The sequence below is a fragment of the Sarcophilus harrisii genome, chromosome 2 (assembly GCF_902635505.1).
Source record: "Sarcophilus harrisii chromosome 2, mSarHar1.11, whole genome shotgun sequence".
NCBI classification, from domain to species: domain Eukaryota; kingdom Metazoa; phylum Chordata; class Mammalia; order Dasyuromorphia; family Dasyuridae; genus Sarcophilus; species Sarcophilus harrisii.
This window is the reverse complement of record NC_045427.1, coordinates 371,464,233-371,487,787: the sequence shown is the minus strand read 5'-3', so window position 1 is coordinate 371,487,787 and position 23,555 is coordinate 371,464,233. Positions and strand designations below refer to the sequence as shown.

General features: G+C 36.0%; 1 protein-coding gene across 1 annotated transcript in view; it reads right to left on the bottom strand.

The window, feature by feature from the left end:
- Positions 1 to 313: 313 nt before the first annotated feature.
- LOC100930828 (catenin alpha-1) overlaps positions 314 to 23,555 on the bottom strand; it is a 40,514-nt gene continuing 17,272 nt past the window's right edge. Inside the window, exons 4-11 of the mRNA XM_031953356.1 lie at positions 17,078 to 17,234; positions 10,031 to 10,231; positions 9,534 to 9,685; positions 6,606 to 6,716; positions 4,947 to 5,128; positions 4,455 to 4,560; positions 3,637 to 3,771; positions 314 to 1,684 (exon numbers count right to left, since the gene is read on the bottom strand). Coding sequence (XP_031809216.1) covers positions 1,397 to 1,684; positions 3,637 to 3,771; positions 4,455 to 4,560; positions 4,947 to 5,128; positions 6,606 to 6,716; positions 9,534 to 9,685; positions 10,031 to 10,231; positions 17,078 to 17,234 — 1,332 coding nt within the window. The 3' untranslated portion in view covers positions 314 to 1,396. The remainder of the gene's footprint in view (positions 1,685 to 3,636; positions 3,772 to 4,454; positions 4,561 to 4,946; positions 5,129 to 6,605; positions 6,717 to 9,533; positions 9,686 to 10,030; positions 10,232 to 17,077; positions 17,235 to 23,555) is intronic.

Here is a 23,555-nt window from a genome sequence, read left to right as displayed (position 1 = left end):
GGACATAATTTTGTTAGTAATCTTGGTTGGTAAACTCTTGATATTTCTTTTAAAAAGTTATACAAAAATTTTTTATGTGTAAGTTGACTATCAAATCTCATCTCATTCCCACATGGAAGGATCACTCACCCTAAGGAGGCAAGGTAGGAGAATATAGTTTTTCCTGAGAGACTAGGAGTTAAGAAAAGGGAAAAAATACAGAGTCTGACATGAGGTGGAGGATGGATTAAGACAGGTAGGTTACTTCATGTAACTGCACTTGACGAAAACGGTTTGAGTGAGGAAGCGGAAGAGAAACTTTGGCCCACTTGGCTAGATTTCATCATGCACTTTATTGGGAAAAGTTGGTGTAAAAAATATTCAAATTCATAAAATTTAAATAAGACAGTAAGATTATATACCTTGTAGCTATAGTAATAGCTATAGTAATCACAAATAATGTAAAGTTGAAATTATTGCCTGAATAAACACTATTTTGCAAAGCTTCTTTTATAAGCCCAAGGCAGGAAACACTGCAATTATTAGAGATGAGTACAATGACAAATTTGCATTTGAATACTGAGAGAAAGCAAAAACGATGTTACTATTACAGCACCACAACACACTGGCTGGAAAGAGCAATTTTATTAATGTCCTGCAGCAAAGTACATTAGTAATTTGTAACCAAGCATTAAAAATTCTCATCCTGTGTCCTAAAGAGAGTAATCAGTTTTCTTCATGATGCATATTTTACTGAATTTCTTATAGATTGTCATTTTGCAGACATACATGAGATAAGATCCCTTACACAGAGGCTATTGCCAACCTCGGTAAACACTCCTGAGTTGGCAGGCCTACGTGCTGTAGTTTCACCTTTTAGTTTAATAAGTCTATGTATGTCCAAACTAGTTTTTTTGAAGACAGCCTTCTCTACAGTAAAATATACCCAAGTGCTCTCTTCTAAAAATATAAAAGCTTTGAGTTAGAAAGTTGTATAATAGGGTATATTTTCTTACCAATTCCCCACTTGAATAGTAAAAATAACAGTTCCCACCTTTTTGTTCACTGATGAGAACACAAACCTCAATCACAATGCAAACCTTCAGTCATGGAGATAGACACATCATGGTAGCAATCTCTTTGGTTATGGTTTTTTCAAGCTTACTTTTTTTTAAAAAATGCTACCAGAAATAATGCTTCTGGAATCTAAAAGCATCCTCCACTGAAATACAAGCTTTCTCATACTGGCATCACATGGTCAGGTTTAAAAAGAAAATCTATTTCCACAGCATCTAATATCAACATTATATTAAGTAAATACATTTGAATGAACAGGAAATGTCTATGATTTGCAGAAGCCATCTGAAGTCATTAGTTTGGAGGAGACAGTGATGGGGTGTGAGCAGCTGAGGCTCCTCTAGATACTGTCCATGGCCTTGAACTCACTGAGGGCTTGCACAGGATTCACATGCTTCTTCTGAGACGCCCGCTTGATTTTCGTCTGGGTTTCATCCTGCTTTTCTCTCTTCACCAAGGGCTTCTTTTCTGGGGCCTTCATCTTCCAGGACACAGCGGGAAGGTTAAGAGAAGCCATCCCCTGGGACTTCTGGTACTTGGTGGAGGCCACGTAGGAAGCCTTCACCGTCTGTACCACAGCATTCATCAGGTTCTTGGCTGCTTGGATCAGGGACATTGCACTGTCCACCTGTGGTCACAGAACAGAACAAGGTGCTTAGAGACTGAGGGATGGAAGGGGGTGAAGCACTTGGATCAAATTGAAGACTCCCTCCCTCCCCCCCAAAATCTCTGTCCAGAGACCCATCTACTCAATGTGTAAGACACACGTAAGGGTGTGGTTTGGTTTGGTGGTGAAAGGACATCTTGGGATTTCTGGGCTTGTTTTTTAAAACCTGGATGACCACGTTCCAATATAATTGGTTTCTTTTGTACTCCTGTCCCTTTTAGAACACTCTTCTGAGGAGTGTATACACTTTACAAGATTTTCCAAGGGAATCCAAGACCCAAAGTGAAGAAGCTCTGGGCCCCAGAGGAAGATAAGACAAGTGGGTGCAGTGGGAAGGGGAGATCTCTGTGCAGGTAAGGAGTTAAGATTTTGTCCTGTAAGTGTAGATGCAAGCAGAGGCAGGAAGGAAGAGATTATTGCAATGGGGAAAGATAGCAAGCAAAGCTCTTTTGCTTCATGGTGGGTTATGTAGTCATAGGAACAACAGAATCAATACCACTAATATAGTGCTTCTTGGTTAAAATATCATTGGGCACATGAATATAGAAAGGAAAAAACTATATCCTAACTTTCCCAGACTCATAAATAAAATATAGTTATTTCTTTCCATTGGAAACATAAGCAAAAAATATCCCCAAACATTCTTCTGTGTCTATGACCAGAAGTAAGGAAGGAAAGCACGGGTGGTTCTAGGCCTTGGTGCAATTCTATCTCGTTCCAATGAGAGAGAAACTGTGAGCAAGGCCTCAGGAGCTCATGTAATTTTGGCTAAGACTATTAGAGATCCTGGATGAATGAGATAATTCCTGTGTAGTCAAGCAGTCAGTGGGGATGAGACAACCCAGTGGACATTTCAGAAATGTTCTCATGAAGTCAGGTTAGGAGGAATTCCCTCTAGGAGAAATCTCTCGAAGAGGACAGCAGTTTTCAACAGTATTACTATTAAGAACCAACATTAATCATGTCCATTATAACCTAGTAAGTTTGCACTTAGAAGTAAAGATTTTTTTTTCTGTTTTTCTGTAAATAATGGCTCACCCCTCTTCAGCAATGCCAGAACTGATTTGGATGAATCATGCACCAGGCCTGTGAGGTTCATCCTAGACTGCTAATGTTTGACTTGACAAGGTCTGTAGCCACCCAGCTCACCTGAATTTCTGAAAAGCTACAATGACTATGATGCATTTGTCATGCCATAACTCCTTTTAGGAATCTCAGATTTTCCAAATTCTACCCTGATGGTAGTGATAAATGTAAATGGCAGATTATGGGCACGTCATCCTATGAAGCACAAGTCATGGTGCCCTCGGGCTAGGGACCAAAGGCCCACATTCTGAAAATTGCAGCTCCTACTGGAAGTAGGGTTGATTGTTTCTAAGGTTCCATTTAAGATCTATAATTACATACATAGTTCTCTAAGGGAAAAGGAAAAGTTCTCTAAGCTGCTAGCCCATGTATCCCATTTTACATGACTTTCTTTCACTTCTTTATGGCTAATATGGAAAACTCAAATATAAAACTTATTTCGGGGTAGCTAGGTGTCACAGTGGATAGAGCACCAGCCCTGAAGTTAGGAGGACCCGAGTTCAACTCTGGCCGCAGACACTTAACACTTCCTAGCTGTGAGACCCTGGGCAAGTTATTTACCCCCAATTGCCTCAGCAAAAAAAACAAACAGACAGGATAAACTTATTTCCCCCCAATTAATGATAATGGGCTTGGCCCGTGCACTCAGCTAGTTTCAGCAGCACAGCTTAGAACCACCACATAATATATGTTAAACTTCTCATCTCCTTACCTTTTTTATTTTTCCCCGAGGACCTAGGTCAGAAATCCAAACCGTGGCTGTGTTTTCTAATAGGAAATAGTTTGTTCTGACCTGAGCACGTTTATTGGCATTCAGGAAAACTCACCCCAGAGACGACCAGCTCCCCGCCCAGGTTCTGCACCTCGGCTTTGACTTTGCTGCAGATGTTGAGCTGGTGGCAGTACAGGGCGATACGCTGCAGGTAGGCCAGCAGGTCCTGTTTGCAGGCCGAATCCGGGCACTGAAAGGGAAGACCACATGAGTGACCTAAGGGCAGGTAACGGCTCTCTTGTAAAGCACTGTGTACTATCACCTATCACGGCTGCCACTCGGACCAGCTCACTAAAAAGGTGGATCAGAGATGGACTTGTGGCACAAGGGAGGAAAAGCAGGCGACTGGGATGTGTTTGGAACAAGCTTCATGATAGCACAAGTTTACCTAATTACACCCATAATGTGATATGGGGGAAAAAAAGAAAATTAAGGGGACATAAAAGCCAGTCAGATGATGAAATCCAAATGAGAAAATTAACATTCATGAAAATTGCTTTAAAAAAGTTTCTATATTATGTTAATTCTGCTAAAAGCAAATGCTGGTTGTTCAGACTAGATAAAATAGTGTGACTGAATTCCTGAAGAATCTGGGTTTTTTTTTTTTCTTTTCTTTTTAAAACCAGCAGCATTCTGTACCTCTGGCTGTGTTCTTTAACTCCAAAGCTGCTATGTCCCAAATGCTAAATGATCTTGTATTATCCTCTACAATGCTGAATGCTCAAGGAGGACATAGTGTTATTTTTTTATGTTCAAACTTTGTTCTTTGGCTCTCTCCATGATGTCATATATTCTTTATGAGTGATTATGATTAACAACTAAGAAACAAGAATTGCGGCCATTTTTCATATCATATATAGCCCTGATACTTACATGGTCTGCAATGGTTCTTCCCAACTTATCCATCCTTGATCCTGCCTCAGCAATTTTCTTAGCTGCACTAATTACATCTGATGTATTTTTAAGCGGTCCTTTACCTCTGTTAAAAAAAAATAATTATTATAAAACATAATCAAAACTAGGAATTCTAGACCCTATGAATAAGCAGGGAAAGGCTGGTACCTGTGCCTTTGAGAGTGGCCTCTTTGGGCAGAGGGGGTCAAGCACTATGCCTTCGTTGCTGGGCCCCCACTAGGGAAATCTAATCATAACCATTAGGACAAAAACCAGCAACTAGGGTAGTATTAACACCCTTCAGAGGATGAAGTCCTATACAAGCAGGTATTCCCTTAATATGCTACTAGAAAAATCTCAAGAATAGAACAGGAAGCACTCAGGACCCCTCAGTCATCTCCCTTTCCTCCCCCACCCCAATTGCTAAAATATAGCCAATGTTGCCTTACAAAATGTTCCCCTAGGATTCACCTGGTGAAATCTGTCATCTCCATCATGATCATGCACATCTGTTTGGCCAGGACAATAATGTCATTGCCACTATCATCCCATTTGGATACTTCAGCATCCAGTTTGCTCTTTTCTTCTTGAAAGCTGGCCACCTGCTCAGCAATTTTAGCCTTCTGTTCTTGGGGAAGCTGGGCCATGATAGCCTGAAATAAAGTGAACAGAAAATTTTCATAAAAAGAGAATATAGAGTTCTCTAAATACATTATCCAGCATTTCTATTGGTTTTTCCAAGAATATTTCCAACAAGCAATCTATGACATATAGATAGGATAATAACATAATAAGCTTCATTTTGCCTGAAGGGTTTTCTTTTCATCTTGAATTGAAGTTTATAACATCCTGAACTACCTACCAATCTGCAAGAACAAGTTCTTAAAGGGAAACTGAGATCAGCAGAAGACTCATGCAGCTATGTTATGTTTCTTTTTCTGTAACAAAACTCACTCAATTTTAATCTTTCAAGTCTCAAACTCCACTTTCTACAAAAGGAGTTACTTCATAAAATAGTTTGCCTTAGAATGGTAAAAATGGACTTTTTCACTTCAGCATAATGCTTTACATCTTATTTTTTTTCAAGGTAATTCAGAAGTGGTTTAAAAGTGTGTCTTTGAAGGAGGAAAGAGAAATCCACTGAGGAATATAAATTTCCACTATGTCACCCTGCATTTAAGTTTCATCAAACTTCCATTTAGTTTTACTTGAACACAGAAGCACTTCCAGTGACAATCTGTGGCATGAGGCAACAGCCAGCCACCCAAAACCAGGAGGGAAAAGGAGGTCACAGGTCTCTGACAATTCAAGGTAGGCAAAATCCTTATCCTGAGTGCAAGAGAAATGCCACAGACCAAAGAATCCTGAAATAGTTTCCTCTACGTATAGTTTCTAAAGTTAAATTTCAGAATTTGTTTAATAGGAAATCACTGTTCAAGTGATTTTTTTTTTTTTAGAAGAAAAAAAAAATCTACTCTAGTAGTTTTCCATGGTGTCCTCCCAAGAACACAAAATGGTAGTGATTGAAGATGTAACACTTCAAATAAAGGAAACAGCATCAGCTATTTGTAACATTGTTAATATTTCAGCAGTCAGTAATTAATTATTTCCCATCTATATTAACATTTGAGGCCCAAACAATACAGCCTGCAAAGGGAAGGGGTTGATTTTGGATGAAAGCCACTGTCATTTTCTTGGCTTAATGGAATCTTTGGTTCAGGAAAATGCATTATCTTTGTTTCATTTCCACTGGGAAAGGGCCATAACCCTGTTCTAAAGAGGTAGGCTTTCCTTCCTTAGATTTTATCTGAACTAAATGTTACTAGACATTTTGGAAAACTGCAGCCTACTCAGCCTCAATACAGCAGTTTTATTTGTGCCTTCATTCTCCACTTCATTTTTACTGCATGAAAGGATAAAATGTTAATAAAATGTTAGTCAAAGCACTGAGAGTGTATCTTCTGCAGGAAAGAGTAGGGATTTGTATTTGTGTGTGTGTGTGTGTGTGTGTGTGTGTGTGTGTGTATGTATGTATGTATACGCATGCGTACACATGAGACCATAAAGTTCAGAGGGGGTTAAAATGTTAAAATGAAATATCAATTTTTTCTAACGAAACCATATCCTCACCCGTGCACTTTGGCCAGCAATGAGCTGATCATCTTCAGTTTGGATGCTTGTTCTACTTCTAACATCAAAGTCTTCTGTCTCAAAGTCAGAATCATCCAACTCTTCAGGAGTCTAAAACCAAAAACAGCCACCTCAGTATAAGTCTTGTTAACATTTCAGATGAGTCAAAGTTAGCTGCTTTCATGTGATAAATAAACCACACACCTTTCAGCCAGAAAGTCAGATTAGGGGAAACAGAGGATGGCAAGCATTCTTAGCACAAATTCTTGTAGCAGCACCCTGTGCCCCATACCCGACTGCTCAGAATCCTCACTGACAGACAACTTCAGGCACAGACTGTGCCACATTCACTAAGTGCATGTAAGAAGGACCATACCAACAAGCTCAGCATTTATAAGATCACACTAAAGAACAACTGGTAGGTTTCAGCCCCAGGGACACCAAAAGTATATCCTACACTTTCACAGGGCATCAATTTGTTGTTCAGATCATAACTGAGAACAAAAGCCTTCAAAGGGTCAAGGACCGAGGCATTTGTGTGAGAACCACTCACTTGTAGCTCAATGGCTCAGTTTTTGTGCAAAATGTATAAACCCACACAACCTGACTTTGGGTTCTATCTAGTGTTTAATGGCTCTAGGTAACTGAACATGCACAATAAAATATTTTCTTACATGTACTATTTCTATATATGAGTCTAGTTAACTAATACCAGAGGTACAAATTACAATGATCTCTAGTTTGCTGTAGCTTTTTCTATAAGGATGAAAACTGATCCAAAGTGACCAACTGATCCCTCTGCTGCCCAAGTTTCTTCAGGCCCAGTTTTGGGGAAGTTATGTTTTTTGACCCTGGTAAAGTAGAGAAAACACAAGTTTGGTTAAGCCTTAAGTATTTAAATGTTCACTGCCAAGTTAAGGCTGGTTATTCTTCGTGTATATGTGTGCAGGACTCAATAGATTTCCCAGAAACCTCCAAATGAAGACAAAAAGTGAAAACTATTGTGGATGGAATAATTACTGTACTGAAAATGGAGGCTTCTTAAATAGCATTACACCTTTTCTACTAAGAGAAAAATTAATAAAAATCCTGCCTCATTCTCAGAGTGACAATGGCAGCAAATAAAGGAATTACTGGTAACATTCAATTAAATGCAAAGGGGAATTAACATTCATAGGATCTAGTAGTTTCTGCAAACAGACGTTTGTTGATGATTATGCAGGATCGATATCTATGGGTTCATGAATATAAGGATTTCCATGTGAGAAAATTCCCACTAGTGTAGATCAGCACCTTGCAGGCAAACTCTGTGCAGTCACATTGCCTCACTTGTAATGGAGAATTTCTCATAACCAAGTAGTAAAAAGCCTGGTACCCCCAAATATTTATAGATAACAAAAACTGGCACTAAGGCATATCGTGATAAGGAGTCACTAACGAGGGAAGGGGATTTTGTAGCCAGCTCTTGATCACCTCCACAAAGGGCAAATGTAACTGGCCTGATGCCACCATCTTTCCCTACAGTGAGCAGGGCTCTTCAGCCTCCCTATTCTGAACTTAAGGAGGCTTAGCAATCTGCTGAAGGTATTTTTCAAGTTTTCATTTTTGCTGACATTTCTCAAGTTCCATAACCACAAAAAGACCTGATGTTTACGGGAAACCCCAGGAACAGTACTTTTCACCAATGACAGATATGAGCCCAAACAACCAGGCAAGGACCCTCTTTTGTTCCACTCATCCATGACAGCCATTTAGAAGCCCATGTGAGCTTAGACAATAGGCAATCTATAAAGTTTTCTCTGAGACCTTATGAAAAGAGAAAAGTGTCTTGGGATTTTCGCTGAATTCGTTTTCCTCTGCCTGAATAGAAAGAACCATCCTGTAAATATAGGATTTGGGGGAAAGAGGCAAATGGGATTAAGTGACTTGCCCAGGATTACACAGCTAATATATGTCTGCAGTTGGATTTGAATTCAGATCTTTATGATTTCAGATCAATATCTTTTTCAGCTACATAATCTAAGTCTTGAAGAATGAAGATATTCAAGAAACCAAAGTTTTAAAGTTGTACTCATAACCAGACTTTACTTTGAATAGATTTTAAATAAAGTAAAATACACTAATTTTAAATATTAACATGTGCTGGACAAATACTTATTTTCCATTTGTTGATCAGTAATTTGCCTTCTCTAATTTTCTGTTTTCCTGACCTGTGTGGTATAAATATTTGCACTTTGTTTAACCTTGAAAACAACTCTTCTGTCCCCTTACATCAGGAAATAAATGAAAAAATCTAATGGAGGGCAGTTAGATGGTGCAGTGGACAGAGCACCAGTCCTGAAGTCAGGAGGACCTGAGTTCCAATCTAGATTCAGATACATAACACTTCTGTGATCCTGGGCACGGCACTTAACCCCAATTGCCTCAGGGTGGGAAAAAAATCTAATGGAGCACATGGTGAGGAGTGGGGAGAGGGATTTACTCAAGGTCACACAGTCAGTATCTTAGTAAGGATTACCAGGTCTTCTTGACTCCAAGCACAGTGTTTCATCCCCTATACCAAAAGAACTGCTAAACATCTGTTTTAAAAGAACTACTTATTTTGGTAAAGTAAATTGAAATTCATTTAAAAGATTTAATTTTTAAGCCATGTAAGAACTAAAAATTTTTAGTCTTGAATTGAATATTTGTTCTACATTAAATCGTCATATCAATACTATTTGGACTTACCCTGCTTTGACAAAGTTTTGGCTTTAGGTTGCATTTAAGAGTCATTTTTGACAACATAATTAAATATCTGGTTTTAACAGCTTTTAAAATCATGACTTTGATATATTGTAACTGAGTCAGCTCAGCCCCAGAATGCTGCATTAATGAAACTGACAAATAACCACGCACAGTTAAACTATTGCAAATACAGCTCCTCACCCTTATCATCAACACAGCTTTTCTGATGTCTCTAATGCCATCATAGACCAATCGTGAGGCATCAATAAATTCATTTTCATCCATTGGTTGGGCGGGATCAGAACTGAGAGCTTCCACAGCAGCCTCTACTTGCTCAGTAAAACGTGGCATAACTGAAATAAAATAAAATAACAATACTGTGGGGTCACATGACCAAATTAATGTTATAACCTCGTCAACTAGACTTTATAACAAAATCAACTCCCCATTCCTTGCCATTCTTGCTGAATGCTTATTTTTAAAAAGTGATATATGGTCAAACTTCTTGTAATATTTATGGCCAACAGGCTGAATTCCTTAAAAGCAAATGATATTTACCAGAGAAAATTTAAAATGCAATTATTTCCATATAGATTAAGCTTTCTTCTTCAATGAACTGGTAAAATAATTTTGTAATGGTCCCTACATTCTGGTTAACTGGATCCTCAAGAGTGAAAAAAGACATTCGCCATACTCACCTGTATTAGAAAGCAATCTGGTAGCCTCAAGAACCTTTTCAGTGTAGACTCCAGGTTCATAGTTATCCATCTCTGAAGTGACAACATGAATAACTCTGGCTGCTCGACCCCGGATGGCACCAGCAGTGCGGTCTAGACCATCAACATCTTTTTCTTGGAGAGCAATTACACACTTGTTTACATCTTCTAAAATGTGATTCTCTGATGAGAAAAAAAGCAGAGAAATCTTTGAAGGCACCTTCTAAAAATATAAAGTAATCAAACAATTGGGACAGCAAAAATACACTTAAGTTACAAAGTCAAGTTATAAGTATTTTTCTCTGCTTAGAAACCTAAATGATTTCCCTTCCCTTATAAAAGTACTATTGTCACTGAAAATTTTGAACCCAACCTACAACTTGCTCTCTGTGTGACAATGGGCCTTAGTTCACTCTTCTGTAAGTGGCTGGCAATGTCAAATAGCTGGCAATGTCTGCAGGCACGCCAGAGGAAGCAAAGAGCCCAGATGAGAAATGCAGTGGTTGTGTATGAGCCTGCTCCTAAAACGTTGTTGGGCACAGAGACTTTAGACTAGCTGGGCCTGTCTTAGGCAGCTGGCCCCCACAGTGATGAGCTTGGGCTTGGTGGGCCAAGGGAATAGCTTCCCCTATTGCTTTAAACCCAGGGCATTACCCGGCCTGCCTCTCGCCGTCTGCCTGTACTTCCTGTGTCAGTCAAACCAACCCAACAAACATCTATGAAGGCTCCTCCATGCCTAAAGCCCTGCCTTATGCACTGAAGACACAAAAAACAGTAGCCTTCATCGAGAGTGCTGCCAGTTGATGAGAATTCTAAGGGTGAATATCCAAGGGACAGAAAAAGAGAGAAAAGAGACAGAGCACAGAGGCCACTTGGAGGCTTCAAGGTCTTCAGGAAGGAAGAGGAACAATCCAGGGGTAGGGAATAATCTTTACCAATGTAGAGTGAGCAGTCCTAACTAGAATGTCAAATCATAGAATAGAATAAACACAGGACTGAAAATAGGAAACTAAGTAAGAAACTGGATTACAGATTTCTATACGATTCCTTCAGAAAGATTTTTGTGATCTATATTCTGACCTATTTGTTTTATCCTTCTTCTATTTTTTTTTTTAAAGCAGAGCCAAACTTTTGAAGATGATTCTGGTTTTCTCAAAAATAAGTAAAACTGAGAAGAGTTTTCTTCTTCTCTTAAAGAGAAAAGGGTTCCATTTTGGACATGATGCATCTGAGATATCAAATGTCTATAAAGATGTTTTGAGAAAGAGAATTTGGAATTGAAAAATTAAAAAGGCTTTTATAAAAATCAAATATCAAATTTAAAAATGTTTTCACAGAATTCAGGACGGAGAGAAGAGTAATCTATGTAAAAATATGGGATAGGGAATATTGAAGAATTAACTCAAGACATGGAAGAATACAAAGGCTTTCCAAATAATCTGAAACAAAAGAAAAGTCAGGAACTTCTACTAATTAAGGAAAGGGGACATTTAATTTGTTAAAGTTTTTTGTTTTTTTTTTTTTTAAATCAAATAATCTGAGCTCTAATACGGATAGACAATTAACAAAATTTTTCCCCTAAGAAATCAGTTTGATAAATCAACAATGTTAGCCATTCATTAGAACAGTTAAATGATCTAAGGATATGAACAGATAATTCTCAAGGGAAAAAATCCAGGATATTTGTAATATGGAAAAATACTCCAGATTTCTTAAAGAAATGCAAATAAAAGTAATTCTGAGATTTCAACTCATGTCCAATAGTTGTAGGGAGAAATAAGGATAATGCTGGAGGAGCTGAGGAGGGGAAAAAAGCAAAGAAATTCATTGTTGGTTAGATATATGAATGGGTATAACCACTCTGAAAAGCAATTTGGAACAAATTGGAACAAAATCAGCTACCACTGCTAGGCCTGCACTCCAAAGAAAGAACAAAATATTTATAGCAACTTTGTTTTTTGGTGGCAAAACAAAGTAAAAACAGAAAATGAAGATGTCTATCAGTTGAGAGATGGCAGAATAAGTTGGGGTAAATGAAATGTGATAGAAGTACTATTGTGCTGAAGTAAACAAATGATTTCAAAAAGGTACAAACATTTATGTGAACTGTGACAGTGAAGAATAAGAATAACTTTAAATTTAATAATTTTAAACAAAAATGAAAAATTTTTTGAGTTTTATAAACTAATGAAATGAATGGGATCTGCACAATAACAAAAATGTAAAGACAAACAACTATGAAAACTTTAAGCGCTATTATCAATAAATAAAATGTGCATTCATAACACCAGAATGATGATGGAACATGTTCTCCATGAAAAAGATGTCAGATTTAGGGTACAAAATGATATACACACACATATATATTTATAGTATATGTGACTATTCAGGGGATTTGTTTTGCTTAACTATGCATAACTGTTACAACAAAACAAGAGTTTGGGTCAATATTAAATTCCCAAACATTTATTCCTGTAAAAACCTAGTTAATTCACCTTGTTTTTTTATGGTGTGGTATGTTGTATATAAGACACTGAATAAATATTGAGTACAAAATAAGAAACAAATTATGAGAAATAAACTATGTGATACAGATTAAAATCTAGGAAGTAGGCTTAGCTAGGAATTCAAAATTAAAAGCGAATTATAGCAGTAATCACATAGAGTTATAAATTAATATTGTACCAACTGTATTTCCATGGAACCTCATTCTAAGTCCCATTAATTTCAATTATATCAATAAAATCTTTAAATAAATGATAAAGGCAATAAATATGTTACCAACATTAATTAGAGGCAGTATGGAATATTAAAAAATCAAACCAAACTCACAAATACCAATATTGAAGGGCTATAGACAGAATCAATACTATACTGTCAGTGGAGCTAAAGAGGAGTCTAACCATTCAAAACCTGGGTAGATAATTAAGTCACAAGCTCTTGATGTTTTCTCATTAAGTAGCATTATATTCTTTGTAGTAGGTTTACAGGGTTCCTGTGAGGCTCACACAAAATAATGTATGTAAAAACATGCAAATGTTTAAGTGCTATATAAAAGTCAATTGTTATTTGTAGTGAACGCACACACTGCAAAGATAATTTTTTTGAAGATTTTTGTATCAGTCATTTCTCTTTATACAGAAGAATCTGACCAAAATCAAAGAGATCAATAAAACCTAAGAAATAACACACTGGATTTTGAATCTGCTACTACAACTACTATTACAACATCTACTTTAACTCAGTCATTTTACAAAGAAAGAATCCCAGAGATAGTCACAGAGAGAGCAAGTACTACATTCAAACCTCTTTACTCTATGCTATGTTCTTTGGACAAATTAATGAGCCTAGCAATGGATTATATGTACTTTACTTGAGGGCATTACAGCTAAAATCTGAGGTAACCAAAACAAGTCCCTTCATCATTGATGAACAATTCATAAAGCAACTCATAAAGACTGTCTACTAAGAAAGAGATATTTTTTTGCATTAATAACGTTAGAAGTAGAATCTATACTGACAAAATAATTAATCTGAAATACTGAAGCAATCTTAACTATGAAATTTCCATTGCTACAAAATGACACCATTATTTACTGTATTGCTGCCAATTTTTAAAATTTATCAATTTAATAAATTTAAAATAGCCCCATAAAATAGCCAGTTCAAAAAGGATAGTTTAAAATTAATAAGGTGGCAAATTATTCTCCAAAATTTGCTGCTCTAAGTTACCTAGCCATAAGAGTAATTACAATATCAATTTCACTGATCTAATCTTTATCACACACACACACTCTTACCATGTAAGCATAAAGATGAGCAAGTACAATGCATTTATATGGAAAGATTTATCAAATTCAATTAGAATGAAATTTAAAATCTTTATCACTAATAAATTTCAAACTTTTATTTAAAATGGCAGTCAATATTAATATATTGTGACTTGGCTGAATACTAACATCTTAAGTGTTATATACTTACAGGCAACATTCTGAATAGGGTTCATAGAGGGAGTCCAATAAGACAAGGCCTGGGAGTGGTTCAGTTATGCTTTGATGATCTTAAGAAAAGAATGGAAAGAGAAAGGCAGAGGAATACACTGAAGGGAGGGACTGGGGATGTAGGAAAGAAATAGGGAAAATCTCTTACATAATCTGGGTTTTATAGACATCTAAACAACCAAAGAGGCATCGGGATAGGAGAAGGGGTTCAGTCTTATTTGAATTGAAGGAAAGAAGGAAGAAGAAACATAAATATACACATAAATACAGCTAGTTACATAAATATATTTCACTCCACAGTGAAATAGGAGGGAAAAGGGAAGGACGTCAAAGGGAACATTAAACTGAGGGAGGATTAAAAGAGGGATTAGTCCTAAGTAAAACAAACCCAAAGGATGCACAAAAATCTCAATAGCTCTGAGAGAACCAAAAAAAAAAAAAAAAAAAAAAAATTGAGTCTGAGTGATGCTCATAAATTGGGAGAATGAAGGTGCAACTGGGTGGGGCACAGTGGATAGAGCACCAGGCAGGAGGACCCCGAGTTCAAATTTGACCTCAGACACTTGACACTTAGTAGATGTGTAATCCTGAGGAAATCACTTAAAACAAAAATAAATTGGGGGAATGGATGAACAATTTAAAGAAAACTATTGTGGATGTTAGGAGTTATGAGTGGCAGCAAGGAAACTTAAAACTTATTTTCAACTGTCTGGGAGAATCCATGTCTCTAAATTATTCTTATAAAGTAAGAGAATGGATGATTTAACAACTATAAAAAGCATCTGACTCACTTAAGGTCACTCAGAAGAAAATAAAATGGTTTCTATATCACAATGACCTTATAGTGATTTTCTTGACTACAAATTAACTCAAGTCCACCAAAAGCATACTTCCTGACACAATGTGCTATATTGTAATCTCACAAATGGTTTCCATTTGCTATCATTGCTAAGTGAACTTAATGGGAACAAGTATGTAACAAAACTATTTACTTCCATCTCCGTACTTAGAACTAGCTATTTTGTGATATTTTTTTTGGCCTGGGAAATGGCTTGTTCCATTAAGTCAAACTACTCTTGCTTCTGTCTTATATACAGGCAAAAAACTCTCTAATATATGTGTATGTATGTATGTATGTATGTGTGTGTGTGTGTATGTGTGCATCATGTGCATAAATTTTAAAAATAGCTCCAAACAGCCCGCATATTTGTTAAAGAACTGAATTTCTCTTTCACATACTTTTGTTTTATGTGTCTCACCCTACAAGTAAGGCCTAAATTCCATTCTGCTGCTGCAAAATTCCTTTTGTTCTAGGTGATTTGAAAAATGCTGCAGGAGAACATTTGTTTTTGGTATATTGTAGTTTGTCTCCAAAGTTTGCAAGAAATCTGCAAATTGCTTGGAGACAAATCTTAGGACCCACAAAATCTAACCAGAAGAAGAAAACTTCAGGAATGCAATATCCTGTCATTTAGATTTTCTAATATGTTGTTGTTTGCTTTAAAGGACAAAAAGACAGATAGGAATCTTGTTTAGACCTAAGAAATAATTCCGTATTTCACTGGAAAAACAGTAGAAGGGCAAGAGTTCCTACAAAACCATATAGCTGCATTTTTGGGACCTGTCTGCAGGTGATTAAACAGCAAATACAGATAGCTATGGCTAAATTGCTATAATGTATAGTATTCCTTCTTTTTTCTCAGATTAGGTACGTCTGAATAATTAGCACCTAGAGGCTTTCCTACACATAGGCAACAGACTGTTCTCAAGGAAGATAGTCAAAGAGCCTTGCAGTATTGGTATACAGAATATATGCTAACCTTCAAAGAGGTCAGAGCTAAAGCACAATATCCTGGACATACTTAAAGCCTATTGTTTCCATTGAAAACTTCCTAAATTTTACATTGCATTTGCAACAATCGTTTAGGTTAGCCCTAAAATGACCCATCTTCTCCATGCAACCAGTGGCTCTATGAAATCCCAGAGAATGCTTTAATCCATTCAAAGAAAACAGGAGGCATTTGCTAAATGGAAAATGTATTTATTATATTTACTGAGCTCTGAGGACATGGAGTTGAAATTAATCTCAATGCAATAAAGACTATGAATTTCATCTGATAAATGTTTTCTATACGGATGTAATTTACTGTGATGTTACTACTTTATGTTTATATAATGAAATCAAATTTTTTATAAGGTAAATTACCTAGATTATTTTCTAGTTCATAATTAAATGGCACTTAAAATTTCCCTCCCTGTTTTCTCTGTGTATCAGAAACAGAAGAGCTTTTAATGTTTTTTGTTTTTTTTTAATAAGAGATAAGTCCATTATCATTTATGTGCAAAGGAAAAGACTTTTGGAAAGAAAAGATCTCCTTTTAGAAAAAAGTTTCCCTTTATTGAAAAAGTGTTCCAAGTAAGATTAGTTCAACCTAAGTATCATGTCTTATGGTAAAGAAGCAATAATGAACAAACCTATCTAAGTATGGAAGATAGTATGAATAGGACAATTTAAAAGAGAGGCTTTAAAACTAGCCCAAGATTATGAAAAATAGTTTTATAATTTTCCTAATCACTAAATACAGGGTCTTAAGGATCCTATAGACTCTATGGCTTTTTTTTTTTTTTTTTGAAGAGCCTTAAAAAAAATCCTTTCTATATACATATATATAAATTTTCAAAATATGAAGCAAAACTTGAAAAGTACATGTCTTTGTGATACTTGTCATGGATTGTATTCCCAGAGTCAGAGGAAAAGTTCAACTCAAGTAGCAACAAACTTCATAGATACACACATCTGATTATGAGGGGAGAATACATGGAATTGCTTAATGCAAACCTGACTCAGTTCTGATTAAACAATCACCTTGAAGTCCACGATCAGCTTGTGCTTTTCCCTGCTCCCACCTTTAAAATGACAGCTACTGATGCAACACAAAAAAACAATTTACCACCTAAATTCTAGGCTTTTCTTATTACTTGTTACAACCTATATGAAAATGTATATTTCAATACATGATCTTATTACCTGAAACAGCCAGGAAATCATCAATGGAAGTAATGTCATCAACAGCGTCTGTTAGAACCCGGACTTGCTTTTCCCACTGTTCTTTAAAAAGATCCATATTCTCCTGGGCCAGTTTACTTTGTGGTTTTGCAGCCAAAGCCAATGCAGCATTAATAACCTGAAAAAAGATATCAAGGAATGCACATTTAATCTCATTTTCAATGGCATACAATTAAACCAGTTATACTTGGTTAGAAAATTTAATAGTTATGTTCTTCCCCCAAATACATTCTTCCACTGGACCAAAAATTGTTCCTGTGTTCTATTTTAACTATCACATTGACAGAAAAACTTTTACTGTGGAAATGAAAATTTCAATATGTAGCTTTCCAATTACAATAGTACATAGAGTAGCTGGTAAAGCTTTATATTTTATATAATTAAAAATTAGCAACATTTCCTGTATGATGACAAATAAAATTCCCTCTACAAATACTTTACTTCAAAGAGAGCTTAGAGATTAATTTAGACAAATGTTAAAGGTGAGAAAACTGGGAATAGGCTAGCTTAGATGTACCTATGGTCATATCGAGAGCAGTATGATAAATCTAACCCAGAACTATTGAATCTCAATGTTGGGTATGCTCTAAGCCAAGTCTTTGAATACAGGATAGACTTTGAGTCAAGAGACCCAAGATTCAAATTTTGTTTATTGTTACTAACTTTATAACCACAGGCAAATAAGCCATTACAAAACTCAATTTCATTATCTATAAAAGGGGAATAATATAATATTATATCACACATGTCACTTTAATTGCCAGTAATCCAAATAGGTTGTAAAGAAGATGGTGACCTACCATAGAGGAAGTGCCTCACGAGGAGATTTTTACACCAACAAAAATCAACCAACCAGTCTAATGCTTAAAAAGATTAGTTCAACCTAAATATCATGTCATACTGTAAAAAGGCAATAATGAACAAACTCATATAAGAATGGAAGATAGTATGAATAGGACAATTTAAAGGAAATGCTTTAAAAGCAATCCAAGATTAGGTAGTTTTATAATTTGCCTAATCATTAATACAGGATCTTAAGGATCCTATAGACACTATTTTTTTTTTAAAGAGCCTAAGATCACATGGGAAAACACTTAAGTGAAATTTGTGAATATTACTATCTAAAATTAAGGTAACTTAATATTAGCTATATGTTTGAGTCGAGATGAGATGGAAAGTATAAGTCTTCTATTTAATCATGTTTATATGTATTTTACTACCATTTCTACATTTCCTATAACATCCACAACCCAAAATAGATCCTGCCTAGTTTCTGCTCAAAGAAAAGACATGAGAACACACCAAATGGTTGTGACAAGAAAAAAGAAATAAACTTCCAACAAAAAGAATCAAGCTTCTTTCATACGCCCTGATCTACAATACTGAGATTATTATATGTTGCTAAACAGACAGCTATTCCCAAATCCCTTGATTTTTTTAAAGAATATGTCATGATTTGCCCATGTTTCACCATTTGATACAGCAATAGTATCAAGTAAAATGTATTCGGTGTTATGGTATTGACAACTTAAATTTTCAAACTTGCTTTATTTAATGAAAAGATATCTTTGGGTTGCTCTATCATGGCACAAATCCTGGATTGAGGGAGAGGGGGTGATTCAGAGAAAATCTCTCCCAGTCGTACAAAGATCTTGTGTATTATTTGGGGCTTCTGAGAAAACAATAATATATGAGCATCAGACCTTATCTGATAGCTTCCTGAAGGGAAAGGAATGAACTAAGCTATTTCTTTAGTAAAAAGTAGGGACTAGATTCCTTGGCTGTTCTTTAAAATTATATTCTAAAGAAAGTAAGTTAAACAGAAAAGAGTACAGTCACCCAAAAGTTCACTGACTGGCATGCTTAAAATTAGTGGAGGACAAAAGCTACAACTCTATTTCCAGCTACCATAGAGATTTAAAAGTCTAAAGGTTCTTCAGTCTCAAGTCCCAGTGGACAAACTTACTGGAATTGGGATTATTTACTGATTTTCAGTGTGTCAGTCAAACTAACAGAATCTGGGCTTCTGCAAGTCTACAGGGATGAATCTATACTACCATAAAGTTTAAAGGGGGACATATGGATAACATTCCAGAACTTGGCTTTCAATTTATTTTGCTTAGGGGTAAAAAAAGTAGTTTTAAGTGGAAATCTTACAGGATTTACCTCTTTTACAGTTTCTAGAAAAGATCATGCACTAAAACCAGACAATATGAATTATTTCAAAGCCACTTTTAGTATTTACATTGCACTCTTTTTTTTTTTTAATTTAAGCTTTTTACTTACAAAACATACGCATGGATAATTTTTCAACATTGACTCTTACAAAGCCTTATGTTTCAAATTATCCCCTCCATTCTCCCCACCCCCTCCCCTAGTTGGCAGGTAATCCAATTGCAGGTGTTAAAATATGTTAAATCCAATGTATGTATACTTATTTATACAATTATCTTGCTGCACAAGAAAAATTGGATCAATAAGGAAAAAAAAAAAACTGGAAAAAGAAAACAACAACAGAAAGAATGAGAGTGCTATGTTATGGTCCACACTCAGCTCCCACAATTCTTTCTTTGGGTATACAGGACTCTCTTCATCACCAGTGGAACTGGTGTGAATCATCTCACTGTTGAAAAGAGCCATGTCCATCAGAATTGATCATCATATAGATTTGTTACTGTATACAATGATCTCCTGGTTCTGCTCACTTCACTCAGCATCAGCTCATATAACTCTCTCCAGGCCTCACTGGTCATTTCTTACAGAACAATAATATTCCATAACATTCATATACCACAATTTATTCAGCCATTCTCCAATTGATGGGCATCCACTCAGTTTCCAGTTTCTTGCCACTACAAAGAGGGCTGCCACAAACATTTCTGCACAGGGTATGTTGCACTCTTGTAGAAGATGGGATTTGAACTAAGTCTTAAAGAGAATCAGAGGTAAAGATGAGAAGAGAAGGCATTCCAGGTCTGGGGGACAGCTAATGAAAAATGATAGAGTGGGAAGATGACATTTTCTTTGCCAGGAAGAGAAGAGAGAAGGCTAGTATCATAGGATTGAAGAATACATAAAGGGGAGTAAAAAATAAGAAGCCTGGAAAACTCAAGGGCGGGCTGAAAATGGATTTAAGAGATAAAGGATTTTATATTTGATCCTGGAAGTATAAGAAAGTAACTGAAGGGTGGTAGGGAGTGAGGTCATATGTGGACTTTAAACAAAATAATGATGTGTGGAGAGGACTGAGTTGATTAGACTTCCCCCCTCACAAGTTTCACTGATTTTCTCATTTCTCCAGTCCTTCTATGTGACTTCTGATTTCATCACTAAACTAAAATTACTATAGACAGAGTTACTGAGGGTTTTTAATCGCTAATTCCAATAGCTTTTTCTCCCTTGATGTTGATGCTATTCCTCCCATTATCTGCCTCCTTCCCACCTCCTACTTTGGTTTTCTTGTCCTTGCTCGCTACACTATCATATTTACTCTTTTTTAGCTTCCTTTTACCTCAGTACCTTTATAGCCCTGTCTGGTGTCCCAAGAGACAGACAGACTTCAGGGCCCTTTAGTGTCCATGCTATTCCTTTCCTGTCACTTCCTAAGATCCTAAGATCAGATCCTCTGATCTCAGTGGGAGGTTCTGATGGGCAGATGCTGATTTTGTAGGAAGGAGTGGGTCCAATTGCTTTCTTATCAACTTCTGGCTGACCCTTTGTGTAGTTCTGTGGTGGGGGTAAGTTACTGTTTTTCACATTTAATTGTTTTGATCATTATTTTGTCAGCTGTAAAACTTCATGGTTTGTTGCAGTTGTTTGTTGCTTACTTCACTAGTTACCAGGTCTCCTGTCTCTCAAATCTGATCCTCTCTTTTCTATCACATGACTAGCAACCTTGTTCAGGTCCCTACCCCCTCTCAGCTGGATTGTTGCAGACTTCCTAATTGGCCTCCATGCCTACTGCTTTTCCATTCTCCCATCTATCTTCCACATACAAAGTGAATATTAAGACACAACCTGATGTCATCACTTCCCTGTTCAATAAACTTTAATAACTCCCTATGACCTCTATTTAAAACCCTCTATTTAGAATTTAAAACCTTTCGTACTCTGGTAACCATCTAATTTCCAGGTTTATTCATGTCCAAGCTCCACACATTCTGGGTTCAAGACAAACATTCTAACAACCCCTTCTTCATTTGCTCTCTTTGTCTTAACTCCATCAAAATCTTCATCAAGGAATGAGCTTGTCATCATCAGGACAAACTCATGAACAGAGATTATTTCAGCATTGCTACTTAAACCTCATATCCTAGACTGATTCTGCTTCTGCTTACAGGGATAGCAGGACTAGACAAAAAAACTCCCCTCCCCTCCCCAATATTCAGTTTCCATTTGGGGTTGGCTTCCCTCATCAGACTGTAAATTCCTTTAGGGCAGGGACTTTCTTGTTCTTATTTATATCTCCATTACTTAGCTCATTGTTACAACTGAAAACTGGAACTTCATTTGGGGTCTTGCAGGAAGAGGTATATGGACTTTACTATGTAAATAGTAATTTTAATTTGTAATATGTAATATTTTAATTTGTACTCTTCCATTTCCTTCTATAGTTCATTTCACAAATGAGGAAACCGAGGCAAACAGGGTTAAATGACTTACCCTGGGTCAAAGCTAATAAGTTTCTGAGGTCAAATTTCCATTCAAGAAGATGAGTTTTTTTGACTTCAGGCTTGGCATTCTTTCCACTGCACCATCTAACTCCCTGACTAAAGTCGTAGAAGGTGATAGTAGTAATAAATTGTACTGCATTGTATTTCTATCTTTTGTTGTTATTGTTGCTGCCAAAGGGTACACAGGTAGCAAGAGACAAAAGATTTGAACCCAGACCTTCTGACTTCAAATATGTAATATCAAAAATGAGGAAACTGAACTTTAAATATATGAAATGCTTTTCACATACAAGGTTCAAATACAGTTCTCTTAAGATTCTAATTCCAGCATTCTTCACACTACATGATGCTGCCTTAAATGAGAAAATATGTTCTCAGAACAAAAGTATGAATCTAGCTTACCCTCAAACCTGGGAAACATGTTTCAACATTATATGTCCTGTACTGAAGTTATCATTTTAATTAGGATTGACTAGACTGTACATGTGAATCTTTTTCAGACTTTTAAGATCATTTTTATAAATACTCTCAGTAGGTGTGATCAGCGTATGTTACCATCTGTTTCAGCCGATATGTGAAAAGCATTGTCGCTTTTCAAGCATTTCTAAACCAAATGTGGAACCAAAGACATTAAAAATAAAATGCTGATATGATAAAATGATTAAATTTTAAAATGCCAGTTCTCCAGAAATTTCTTTAAAAGTGATTCTATTCACTGTGGTCATCCACAAAACTAGTGAACCATAACACCAAATCTGGTGACTAGACTTTTCTTTCTGTGCAAATCTAGACAGAATGAACTGATGGTTGAAAAATGTTAATCAGATAACAATTCTAACATTACATCACATAAAAGATTAAGAATGTTTCTTATAAAAAGACTTATTTTTACCATTCAATTCCAAAGAATGGACTAATGGAATCTGAATACAGATCAAAACAGAGTGTTTTGTTTTGTTTTGTTTTACTTTTTTTCTCAGCATTTTCTGTTTCCTTTTACAACATGACTAATATGGAAATATGTTTTGCATGACTAAACATGTACATACAACCTTTATCAAATTGCATGCCTTCTCGATGATAGGGGAAGGGAGGGAAGATGGGAAAAAGTTTGTTAACTAAATGTTAAAAACTGTTTTTACATGTAATTGGGAAAAGACAAAATTATTGGGAAAATTTGCGGGGGGATTAGAATTTAGATCTCATTTTTTTGTTTTGTTTTGTTTTTAAAAAAGAATGCTTTGAAAATACATTTTCCAAAAAGAAGGTGATTTTTGCTTTAAGGAGAAACCAATCATCCAATAGTGATCATTTTAATTTTTGAATGATTAAGTGATTCTGGGTATAAAAATATGTAAATCAATTTCGAGGACCTATTAAGGAAGATGCTAGAGAAAGCATCCAGAGAAAGAATGGATAAGTAGAAGCATGTGTAATACAAAGTAGAAAACAAAATTTAAAAGGAAACACAGAAAACCAGGGCAGCTTTGACAATGTGTAGTAATTTAATTTCTTCCATTAAAAAAAAATTCTTTTGATTCTTATTGATATTTGAAGTCTCACAGAGAGTCATTAGCTTCCATTTAACCACATTTAATTTTTAAGGAATTTTCTTTCACCACTCCCTTTTTCCTCTACCACTCTTTCTTTAAATCTTCCAAAAATTTTGACTTTGGGACCAGGTACCATTTTTCTCTTAAGGTTTCTCTTTTCATACTGTTATCCTCTCCTAACTTTGCTTTGGTCTTCTGTGCCATGACATTAAC